The sequence below is a fragment of the Phyllostomus hastatus genome, unplaced genomic scaffold, assembly GCF_019186645.2.
Source record: "Phyllostomus hastatus isolate PE091 unplaced genomic scaffold, TTU_PhHast_1.1 phas_scaffold_501, whole genome shotgun sequence".
NCBI lineage: Eukaryota > Metazoa > Chordata > Mammalia > Chiroptera > Phyllostomidae > Phyllostomus > Phyllostomus hastatus.
This window is the reverse complement of record NW_025334033.1, coordinates 32,778,419-32,790,525: the sequence shown is the minus strand read 5'-3', so window position 1 is coordinate 32,790,525 and position 12,107 is coordinate 32,778,419. Positions and strand designations below refer to the sequence as shown.

The following is a 12,107-nucleotide window of genomic DNA, read 5'->3' as shown; positions in this document are numbered from 1 at the left end:
GCTATCATATTGAATATATTATTCTATAATTTTCTTTTTACATTTAACCTTATGTTTTGGACATCTTTCCAAGTGAGCACACATAGACATGCATTTTTTTAAAGATTCTGTTTACTTATTTTTAGAGACAGGGGAAGGGAGGGAGGGGGGAAAGAGAGGGAGAGACTTGAAAGAAACACCTATCAGTTGCCTCTTACATGTGTCCTGACTGGGGATTGAACCCACAACCCAGGCATATGCCCTGACCAGAAGTCAAACCAGGCGACCTGTTGCTTTGCGGGTTAGCACCCTGTTGTGTGGGTCACCGGCCAGCAGTGATCATGGAACGCTGTGGATGGCTCGTCGAAAAACACGCGAGAAAAAACATGCACAGAGACAGACTAGTTTCTGTGGGGAAGTAGGGACAAAATGGCCACCCCGCCTAGTGGGGAGCGCGCCGATTTACCTTCCATACCTGCTTTTATTGGGCTCGTTTTGCATAATAATTCAGGTAAAGTACAGTACTCATTAAGCTGTAAGACTTTGAGGAACAAACTAACTTCCTCCTAAGACCCTTCTCATTCAACTGAGAGCATTCTAAACAAAGCAGGTTTCACAGGAGTTTACATATTCTTTCTTAGGCCTGATCACCCGGGGAATCCGCCCTTTTCAGCACAGAGCTGTACCACCCTGTCATTGTTTCAGGCTTAGGTGGAGCAAGGGAACTAAGGCAACCAAGAGATAAGGAGTTTTTCTCCCAGAGGATGAGAACTCAGGCTATGTCAAAGCCAAGGCACGAGGGTCCATCACCCCCTTTTGCTGCAGCCCCCAAAGTCCTTCTTTTGGGGGGCCTCCCAAAGTGATCGTGCCTGTCTTAGGTCGTTCCCCCCTTGGGGAATCTTACCCGTCTTTGACTAACCGATCAAGCTTTTTGGGTTCAGTTATGAATAAAGCAGCAGAAGCAGCATTCCTGCCATGGAGATAAGCTTTTGTCTCCTTGCTGGCTTATGGTTCCAAGGGCATTCCCTTAGCCTTAGCCTAGGTGGGGGTTTCAGCTTCTGATACCAGTCAGGGCGGTTCCCAACAGCACCCAACCAACTAACCCACACCAGTCAGGGCTGCCTTCGTTTTTAACAGCTGCATACTATTTTACCATTTGAATGTACTATAAAGTCCTATAGTTGATTTAACTATTCACCTATTTTCCAAGGGCTAATAATGTATATATAAAGCTCTGAAAATTTGGGAGAATACTGGGAATAGGAAGTATGATTTCTACAAATGGATCATTGGGAAGGATGACCAGAGAGTCCAGTCCTACTTCCACTCCTGGTTCCCAGACCCACATATTAGCTACTGAAATAAAGACTCAACACTACATTATGGCTGCTGGTTCAATACATGTGTCCTCGAAGGGCTAGGGTAGAGATTCTCTCATTCCCTCAGGCTGGCTGGCTGTAGGTGATGAGGTTTATTATAGAACCAATGGATCCTATAGCCATATGCTAATTGTCATGCTTCCTTTGCTGTAAAGAGGTCCCTTTGTCTGATGCATGGATTCCCATGCTGGTAAAGCAGATGTTTTCCAAGCCCTTCATTGCGGGGCAGGCAGGAAAGGCAAATCCTGTATCTTGAGTTAGTATCAGTGTCAGTAAGGACAAATCACAACCCCTTCCACATAGCAGCTAGTCGTTGGTTGCTGGTCTCCTTGAAGGACGGTGTATATCGGTGCTTAAGTATCAGATTTTGCTACTGGCAGGTTAGGTGCTCAGAAGCAGCAGCAGCCAGGTCAGCCTTGGAGAGAGGGAACTGGTGTTATTGGGCCATGCATCACCACCATCCCTGCAACTGTGGCCACCCTCTTCATGGATCAGTTACACAAGCACTGGGGTGCCGGCCAAGGACAGAGCCGGCTGACACCCACCAGAAAAGATACCCTCTGTCTGATTGGTCAGTGCTTCCTCTGCAGTAGCTGTCCTCTGATAGGCATTAATAGGAGGCCCAAGGATCCTCAAGCGCTGTGCCCACTCCCACAAATACATTTTATGCCTCTTCTCCAAGTGCTCTTTCAATTTTGCTCCTTCCAGACTTAAATCAACAAGACAAACTATTTGCCACTACCCATAGGTCCATCCTTGTCTCAGGTCCTTTCTTTCTCATACAAGAGCACTGCTTGATGCTCTGCTCAGTGGGATGGTTACCTTCCATTGTTGTCCTTCAAGGCCTCTGCCAGGTGGGGCTATAGTATGGTGACAGACCATTTTCAACTAGTGCCAACATAATGAGCTGATCCGTCTGTGAGCTGAGCTTAGGATTCTTTTCCTCTGTTACGGGAAACTCCCACAGAACCCTACCTACATGCCAGTTGAAGGAAGGATGACTGTGCAACAAAGTGGATGACAAGGAAGAATAGACCACCTCTTTGTGTAACTTGCTTGTCACTCCTGGACCTTCTTGAGCCTGATCACAAATGTCTGCTTCAATAGTCTGATGGACTACTAGTGCATCCTTGCAGCCTTATGACAGTGTGTCTCTATGACCCAGTGCACAGGGGCAGCTCTGGGTCACAGAATCACCTAATGTCCCATGGTAGGGTGCTCAGTCTCTCTTAGGGACTTATCAGGTGTCTTTGTCAGGAATTAAGTCCCAAGTCGTGGGACAGCACTGCCACACCAATGAATTTCCCCCTGTCCAGCCTTGTGTTTCTCCACTGCCATGGCCCAACACCCTCAAGATTCCTGCTAGTACGTATGAGCCAGGTCTTGTAATTCTTTGAGGACAGTTATTTCCTCCTGGAGCAAGAACCATATTGCCTTGCTCAGGCACTGTTACAGCCTCGTCCTAGGTTGGGCTGGACAGAAGTTAGATCGAGTCAGGAGGCACTTGCTCCACTGAGTTATTTTCAGGTCTTTGTGTGAGAGGAAGCATTTCACCTTTGGCAAAGGGGCAGACACAGCTTCTCCCAGCCCAGAGCATTCAAAGAAGTTTGAGGGTTTAAGATTCTCAGCTCATACCCCTAAATGTCCCTATCCCAGACCTCTGGGTCCCTTTCTCTTCTTATCAGAGTCCTGATTTTGGCATAAGGGACCTGTTGAGGCTGTACATCATCTTTTTTGTATCTCTGCTACTCTTTTTTTTTTTTTTTTAATCCTCAGTCAAGGACATGCCCATTGATTTTAGAGAGAGGGGAAGGAGGGGAGAGAGGGAGAGACACATGATTGATCGGTTGCCTTCTGTATGTACCCTGACCAGGGACTGAACCCACAACCTAGGCAAGCCTTGAACAGAAATGGAACCTGAGACCCTTCAAATTACAGGATGATGCTCCAACCAACTGAGCCACACTGGCCAGGGGTATCTCTGCTACTCTTAAAAATTAAGTCTTGACCTGGCCATTGTAGCTCAGTGGATTGAGTGTTGGCCTATGTACTAAATGGTTGCTGGTTAGATTCCCAGTCAGGGCATGTGCCTGGGTTGCAGGCCATGTCCCCAGTAGGGGGCCCATGAGAGGCAATCAGACATTGATGTTTCTCTCCCTCTCTTTCTCCCTTCCTTCCCCTCTCTCTAAAAATAAATAAAATCTTTAAAAAAAAATTAAGTTCTGAGCCTGATTTTAGCACAGGCTATCCTGTGTCTACAGGAGATAAATGTCTCTTTAAATAGTGCCGTAGTGGCCTTCTGACTCCCACAGTTGATGGGCAGCTAACCGAAACCTATCTATGATTTCCTCTTTTCTTTTCACAATGACCTAAAGGTGTTAACAAAAGCCAGCTCATTCAATAATCCCCGTAATTACCATTGCCCCATGTTACTCATGTGCCACTGCTGTTGCATAAGCCAACTGCACCTCATTCAAAAGCACCACTGATTAAAGTCTTAGCAGTTGGGTCCCTGCAGTTCCTCAGAGCTTCCTTGTGCCCGGCCAGGGCACCTTTGGTCATTCTTGATGCCTCCCGTCTCTCCTCCCTCCCCTCCATCCATCACCACTATTCTAACAACAAAATATCTCTGAACAGGGCCTTTCTTGCCATCTCTCTTGCCTCTACTCTGGTCCGTGCTCTAGATACACACCTTCAGGCACATCAGATTGAAGAATCTTCCTCATTTCCCTATTTTAAAATGTTTCATCAACCTAGGAAATGCGATTTACTTTTTTATTCACAAATAATTGTTGAGTGCCTGCTATTTGCGAGGCCCCATACTAGGGGTACGACATCATTTTGAATAAACGAGAACACAGACCCTGATATCATGGTTCTTACCTTCTATTGATTGTATCTGTTATATCCGTTGATAGCAGAGGACGTTAAACAATCAACTGAGTAATTCCTACTTTGAAATTACTTGCTAAATACAAACAATTCTGAAGGACACACACTTCAGGGGAGTCATCAGTCATACAGGGGCATTGAAGCAGTCTGAGGAGATCTGGGGAGACCTCCTTAGGAGGGGACGTTTCATCTGAGCCTTAAAAGATGAGTTTGTATTAACTAAAAATCTTTCCCTGCTTTTCATTCTCCTTTCTTTTCTAGCCTTCTCATATCTTTCTTTGCCTTCACCAACCACCTGGGTTATAATCACTTTTCACTCACAAGCTGCTAACAAACAGCTCACAAGGAGAAGTAAGGTAATACTGTTTACAGGCTATTTCAACCAAGACGAAACACTTCTTAAAGGACAAACAATTTTCTTTTTATTGGACCACAACTAGAGAGAGCTGTCTGTCACAGCTCACATTTAGCACCTTGTTTTTTATGTTTTTAGCAACTCAAGCATCCCAACCTTGTCAACCTCATTGAAGTCTTCCGGAGGAAGCGGAGGCTTCATCTGGTGTTTGAGTACTGCGACCACACGGTTCTCCACGAACTGGACAAATACCGAAGAGGGTGAGTGATCCATGCTTTACAAACACAACACCATGAAATGCACCAGGCTTTGTGAGGGAGAATTAGCAATGACCCATTTTCAGATTAGACAAAGCAGCCAGTGTTTGGACAGCACACTCTGCTGCTGGGGTTGACAGAGCAGATACCAGACATGCTAGGAAAGAGGTCATAGCTAATCATTTTCATGAAGATTGCAACAGCAGCATTATTAGGTTGAACTTGATTTCTTTGGTATGTTATCTTTTCATTGAAGCTATCTGAGTCTCTAAGAAAGAAAAGGAAGGATATTTACTATTCTGACTAGGTAAGTGTAAGGACTTGGAGATTGAAAGGAAGGTTCCAAAGACAATGGCTAACAGGAGGTTCACAGCTAAAATGAACATGTGGCTTCACCCAAAGCAATTTGGGTGTCCATTCTGCTGTCTTGGTCAGGACTTCTTTGGTTACAAGTGACAAAAACACAGCTGAAGCAAGTATGGGTGAAAAAGGAATGTGTTGGTGGCTGTAACTAAGATGACTTGGGGGTGACTTTAAAGGCTTCACTGATATTATCACATCTCTCTGATATATGTGTCCTCTTCCATGTGCCTTAGAAAAAGGCTTAGTGAGCAGACAGAGTCTTTGGGAAAAAGGGGGGATCCCTTCCTCTGGCTGAGGTAGCCCCTTGCCAAGGTGAGCAGAATGCAGGCTGGATTTTGGCTCCCACACATTCCTGTGAGGAATGTCTTAAGGTGGAGTGCAACAGGTGGTGGCTGCTCTCTCACAACCCTTCTTTGTGTTGGCTTCTCTGCCTTGCAGATGAGTCTCCTTTATAAGGTGAATTTTAAGGGATGCGTGTTGTGTGTTTGTGTATGTGATAGGGATGCAAAGAGTAAGGAAGGAAAAAAATATGGTAGTATGGCCACAGACATTTATCAACCAATGTAGCTATCCTAGAAGAAAAGAAGTTCTAGAAGAAGGTAGCATCTGCATATAAAGTCCCGTGGAAGACTCTCATTGGTCCAGTTTAGGTGATGCAACTATCCCTGGGGCTAATCACTGTGACCAGAAGGAGAGGGTAGAATGATTAGCAGGCCCTGGGATATATGATTCAAAGCAGGTCAGTCGAGGGAGAATCCTTAGAGGAGGTGGCCTTTGGGTTGAACAGTGAGGAGTTTTAAGAGAATTTAAGCAAGAAAGGACATTCCATCTACTCCTTTTGCTCTGCTTCTGGGAGCCCAACTTTGGCTAGGGACAATATGTATAGTGCATTGTAGATCAGATTTGTGGAATGACACCCCATCCTGGTCACATTCATACTCAGTGGCTGGAGGCTGAGACTCTTTTAATAATGCTTTCAAGCCTTGGCAAAGAGCTTGCTCTGAGATGTAGTGGTGGTTATATATTATCTACCATGACCTCTGGGCAAAAGTGATTAAAGTGGCTTGTAGTTTGACCATGGCATAGGCTTTTTCATGTTAATTTACACAACCAGAGAAAGCCAAGAGAACAGACACCTTTTTTCAGAAAGTCATTGATACAGAGAAATTATGTGTTCAAGGGAGAAAATGTTTAGTATGCTGATATTTGCTCTTTTGACAGCTTGGCAGTGCTACTTCATGACACTTACTAGTGTTAAGTTACACATGGCTTTGTGGCACAAGAAAGTGTTGCAGGGAGTTTGATTAATCATGTTAGATTGAGTCACTTTGGAACACTGTTTAGTGGGGGGTTTAGAGCAATAGGGAGTCAGTTCTTTTTTGGCATATAGCTTGAGAAGACGAAAAAAAAAGAGGACAAGGAGTGATTTGAATTTGTTTTCTTTTTATCCTCACCGAAGGATATGTTTGTTGATATCAGGGGTGGGGAGGGAGAGGGGAAGAGAAACATCAATCTGTTGCCTGGTATATGTGCCCCAACCTGGGATCGAACCCCCAGCCTAGGCATGTGCCCTGATTGGGAACCAAACCTGCAGCCTTTTGGCGTCCAGGACAAGGTTCCAACCAACTGAGGCTTCTGGTCAGAGCATAGTTTTGAAAGCTGATTTTTTAAAACTCCACTGGCTAAAATATGTTTAATATGTTCTAGAAAATAAAACATGTTGTCCTATGGAGGTGGGTCATTTGTAAGTACATTCCAGTAAAAGTGGGTCACCATCATCTGTGTGACCTTTGGCAGGTTGTCTACAGGTGTCCCCACCTGGAAAAATGAGAGTTTAGTACCAGGTGAAGTTTAAGAGAATGTCCAGCTCTATAATGCTATGAATTGATGATCTAATATCCTAGAACGGTTCTTGTTTAGTTTCATATTTGATCTGTTAGATACTATCAACAAAGGATAATGTGCTAATGCTGGTATTTTCCCTGCCCGGTGCCAGGCTGGGTCATCCTTAGGTTTGCACTCTTACTGCAAGAATGCCCTGTGATCACTATAGTCACTCTGCAGGGTCACCCCGTTCCCACCAGTTTCCCACCCCATGGAAATCCTTTGCACTCCAGGTTTCAGGATGTGCTGGGTTGCTCTACCGTCACTACTCTGCTTATCAAAGCCTTGCTTGTCCTTCAGATATAGCTCAAATATGACCTCCTTTGTGATAGCTATCTTTAAAAAACATTTTTTATTGAGTGAAAGAGAGAGAGAGAGAAACATCAGTTTGTTATTCTATCTACCGATATATTCATTGGTTGATTCTTGCATGTGTCTTGACCAGGGATCGAACCCATACATAACCTTGGCATATCAGGTTAATGCTCTAACCAACTGAGCTACCCGGCCAGGGTGCCTGGAGAGCAATCTTAAAGATATTCTTTGATTTGACTGATTGCATGTTTTATATAATGACAAGACCCTCGGTATTTGGAAATGGGTACACTTAAGCTCTTATAGCCTAATGACAGTAACCAGACAAATAGCTACTCTCCCTTATCCCAATTTTTTACTCACCAAACACCATCTGATTATAACTTGACTTTTGTTATGGAATTGCCTGCAAAGAGAGCATAAGTTGGTACTCAGGATTTGAACAAGGATTAATAAATTGGCATTCTGGTTTTATATACCAGGCTGTTACATTTGTTTAACGTTTACCTGCCCCTTTGAAATGGATACTGTCTTGGTGTGTTGACACAATTAAGCATCTGTATCTGCAAGCCTGAAGTCCATTGTAAAAGCAGTCAACGTGCTGGCTGTTTTCCAAACAAAATGCCACATTCTTCGAGTTGCTGTGATGAGATGACCCTTTTCTCTTTCAGTTCTGCTGTTCACTTAACAGTCTTTCACATGCATTTCTATGTATGTTGCAATATAATCTTTAGATCTGTTATTAATAACTACAAGATTATACATGTAGTCACATTACTATCCAACCACTCCTCCATTGTTGATATGTAGGCCACTTTGAGTGTCTGGTCTGATAAACATTTCTGCTATCAAACTTTCCCTACAATTGAAGGTTCTTCCTTTGTACTTTTCCCTTAGAAGTTCTCAAAAAGGGATTATTGGGTTGTAGGGTTGGCCAGACTAAACCAATTTACCCTTACCACCAATGCTGTAGAGTTATACTTATGCTATTGGTTTTTATTATTAAAATATTTGAAGAATGAATTCCATCAAACATATGAGGAAGACATAATAGCAATCCTACACATACTCCTTCAGAAAATATAGGAGGAAGAAACATTTCCCAAATCATTTTATGAGGCCACTGTACCCTTAATACCAAAACCAGATGAGGGCATTTCAAGAAAAGAAAGTGAAAGACAAATATCCTTCATGAACACAGGTGTAAAAATCCATAGCAAAATTATTATTAGCACATCAAATCCAGCAATACAATGTAATATAAAAGGAGTAATATACTGCTCTTTCTTGAGTTATCAATTTGGACATTATCTATAGGCTTCCTATTATGATAGATGAGAATTTTGCTCACTTGCACCATTGTTCCCTCTGTTTCCCCTTTCTCCTCCCCCCAAATCATTGCCTTCAAGTTTTATTAATTTCATATTCACTGTTCCAGTTGTTATGATTATGTAAATATTACTTACAGCTGAGCATTGTACCATGTTAGGATTTCCTTTTGTACTTTTTCTACAAATTAATATTTGCCTTGCTTTTTAAATTCGCTTAATATTCTTTAACCTGCCCTGGCTGGCATGGCTCAGCTGGTTGGGCGTTGTCTCATAAAGTGAAAGGTCTGGTTTGATTCCCGGTCAGGGCACATGCCTGGGTTGCGGGCCTGGTCCTTGGTTGGGGTGTGTGCAAGAGGCAACCAATCTATGTTTCTCTAGAAGCATCCATCTTTCACTCCCTTACCCCCTACCTTCCCCTCTCTCTGGATAAATAAATCCTTAAAAATTATATTCTTAAACCCTATTGCTAACTTTTCTCACCCTTTCTAATAGCCTCTCAATGTACTTTTCCACAGGATAATCACAGCAGATAATCAATTTATTCCTTTTTGGGGGGAAACTTCCTGCCTTTAGAACTGTATTCTCCCTCTGCCTGGCCTGTTGTGCCTGAGGCGTCTTCCTGGAACTTCCCTGTGCTTTCGTCCTTGGAATCCCGCTGTGTTTCTCTATGGTTGGAGTCACTACTTCCTGGATCTTCTGTCTTTCTCTTTCTAAGTTTACTTTCTTATTTTGACACTTTCATTTCCAATCCTTCAAAAAGATGGCACAGTCACAGAGAAGTCTAGACTACAGGCATTTCTAAAGATACCCCATCCCCCGATCCTCATCTCTCCCTGGCATCCCGCAGTTGGGATCCCCTTATGTTCCTGGGGGTGACACTAAATTCCCAAAGAAGGCCATGAGGTCACCCTGGTGGAGGACTCCGGAGTACATTCGTCCCCCACCTCATCCTACTAATGGAAGGATTGCATTCCACCCACCCTAAAAGGGGCCCCTCTGCTGAGCTGAGTGACAGCCCAGTGGGCTTCAGAGGAACAGTCATGGCTCTGAGTGAGCCCACTGACATGGAGACCCTAAGGGAGACAGACCATCCAGCTACCCAGGGAATGAAGACGTGCGTTGCTGAGCCCCTCCCACCTTGATTTGGGACAGAAATAAAGCAAGTGTCCTTGCTCAGTGTCCTGCCTAGACCTGCATGTCTAGGTCTGGGGAGCTGACATCTTCAGGAGCACAAATCGCACGAGACCTGCCCAGCTGGCTGAGAGTCCAGGAGGCCCAGACTGGGTCCTGTCCAGCTCCTCTGGAGCACTGTTTATGAGGAAAGGAAATGGGGATACGGTTTGTTTGAAGTTCAATGGCCTAATCTCATGGTGGAGGAGAATAAGACCCAAGAGAAAAGCTGAAATGCCACTTCCCTCCCAGGTTAAGCTTGGGCTTATGCATGATTCCTCTAAAGGGACAGCTTGTCTTTGAGCTAGAATCCAAGCTCTTAAAGGGGACTCTTAAAGGCAGTAAAGAATGAGAGAGAATGGTGCCCCTTCCCTCCATCACCGTTCCCGCTCTCCCCCAGAGCTTGGCCATGAGACCATTTACCACCCTTTGGGAAACACACATTATAAAGTGAAGTGAATTCCTTAGCCTTGCCAGCATAAGCTACAGCTTTAAGAATGTCAGCTTTAGCCCAAAGGTTCTGGCCAGACACCCAGACTCTTCCAAAGCTTTTAAGTTTGTTTGTCAAATATTTTCATATTTATTTAAGATGGTATAAGGCAGGGGGCATGATGATGACAACCCTCAACATGCCTGGCTCTTGAGTCACGCTGTTCCAATCTGGATGGGTTGCTGTCTGCGCCTGGAATGCAGCTGTCGTCCAGTCACTTTCCTTCACCTCCTCGTGCAAGATCCTCTTGTTCCCCGCTGGGTCAGGTCCCCAGTCTTCTCTGTTTCATGGGATCTGCTTTGATAGTTCACTTGTTTTTGGTGGAGGGCACACTCCAGGAGGCTTCCTGGGAAAGAGTGTGTGAGAGGTTAAAAGAGAGCGAGAGAGAGGGAGAGAGAGGGAGGGGAACTGAGACTTTGCCCTTGCACGTTTAAAAAGTATTTTCTCTCCACACTTAGTTAATATTTTGTTTGTTTTGGGTGAAAAATAATATTTCTTCAGAATTTCGGAGGCATTTTTAAGTGCCTTCTATCTCTTAGTGCTGTTAAGAAGTCTTTTGTCATTCTACTTTCTGCTTCTTGGTGAAGTTCTGTTTCTTTTTATTTCCAGAAGCTTCTAGCACTCTCTCTAATTCACAGCATTCTGAATTATGAAAATCATGGGCCTTGCTTTTCATGCATTATTCTGGCACTGGGCGGCCCCTTTCTGTTCTAGAAAAAAAAATTGAACTGTTTTGCTATTGATTTCCTATCCTTTGTTTTCTCTATTTTCTCTTGTCCTGAGCCTTCTAGTATGTGGACATCTGACTCCATGATCCTCTTGTTTTCTTACAGTGTCCTGTCCTTATTTCACAGAGGAACAGCTTTCCTGTTGCCATCCTCTCTGAGGATATTAATTTTTTTTTTAATATTCTCTTCACTCTCCATAGTTTTTTTCTTTCTTTTGAGTTGCTTTCTTTCTGTTTGTTTTGGTCTCTAACTTTCTTATGTGAGACTTCCATGGGCAGATAGAATCTCCAGTGGTATGCCTAGGGTTTAGAGTAGGAAACTACTAGAAACTCAGAGCCTCATTGCGGGGCAATCTGGCTGGGCCATTTGCTGGGGAAACCCCATCTTTAGCTCTTTTCTCCTGAGCTTCCACTAACAAAGTCTTCCAATATTTTGCCTAAAGAGTAAAGTCAGGCTGCCAGCTTTCCCCGAACCTAGTGTGGTAAGGGGGTTGGGGAGTCTGTGTTCAATGCTTAGTATGTATGCGGTACTCAGTATGTACCCTGCTTTTGGAACGGAATCCATAATCTCAACTGTACCAGATGTCCTCTACTTTGTCCTCCCTGGAAAACAAAACTCCAGCCTTCTACTGAGTAGGGGAAGGGTATCCCCTACTGGACTAGACCAGGGGAGAGGGTCTAGGGGTTTGTTTCCCAAACAGGTTTTTCCACACTCCTTTCCTCCCATTTCCATACAGGTCTTAACTGCTGGTTCCTGAGGCTTCTGAGGACTCTTTGGGGTAAATTGGTTCGTCCTCCACTCTCCCCACCCTGGGCTTAGCTTTCAGCTTTCTAGGATCTGTTGTCAGCTATCATTCATCGGACTGCTCTCTGGATTCCAGAGTGTGTTATCTCTTTCTCCATTCTCTCCGAATAGTTCTCTTCCCTCAGTGTCATTCTAGTCAGATTTGCAGAAGGAGTGAAAT

At 44.1% G+C, this 12,107-nt stretch overlaps 1 protein-coding gene across 4 annotated transcripts in view; it reads left to right on the top strand.

The window, feature by feature from the left end:
- Positions 1-12,107, top strand: part of CDKL1 (cyclin dependent kinase like 1) — a 43,185-nt gene that overhangs the window by 15,955 nt on the left and 15,123 nt on the right. For all 4 annotated transcript variants that reach the window (XM_045823742.1, XM_045823744.1, XM_045823743.1 and 1 more), the window contains exon 3: positions 4,744-4,865. In XM_045823742.1, the coding sequence (XP_045679698.1) occupies positions 4,744-4,865 (122 nt within the window). The remainder of the gene's footprint in view (positions 1-4,743; positions 4,866-12,107) is intronic.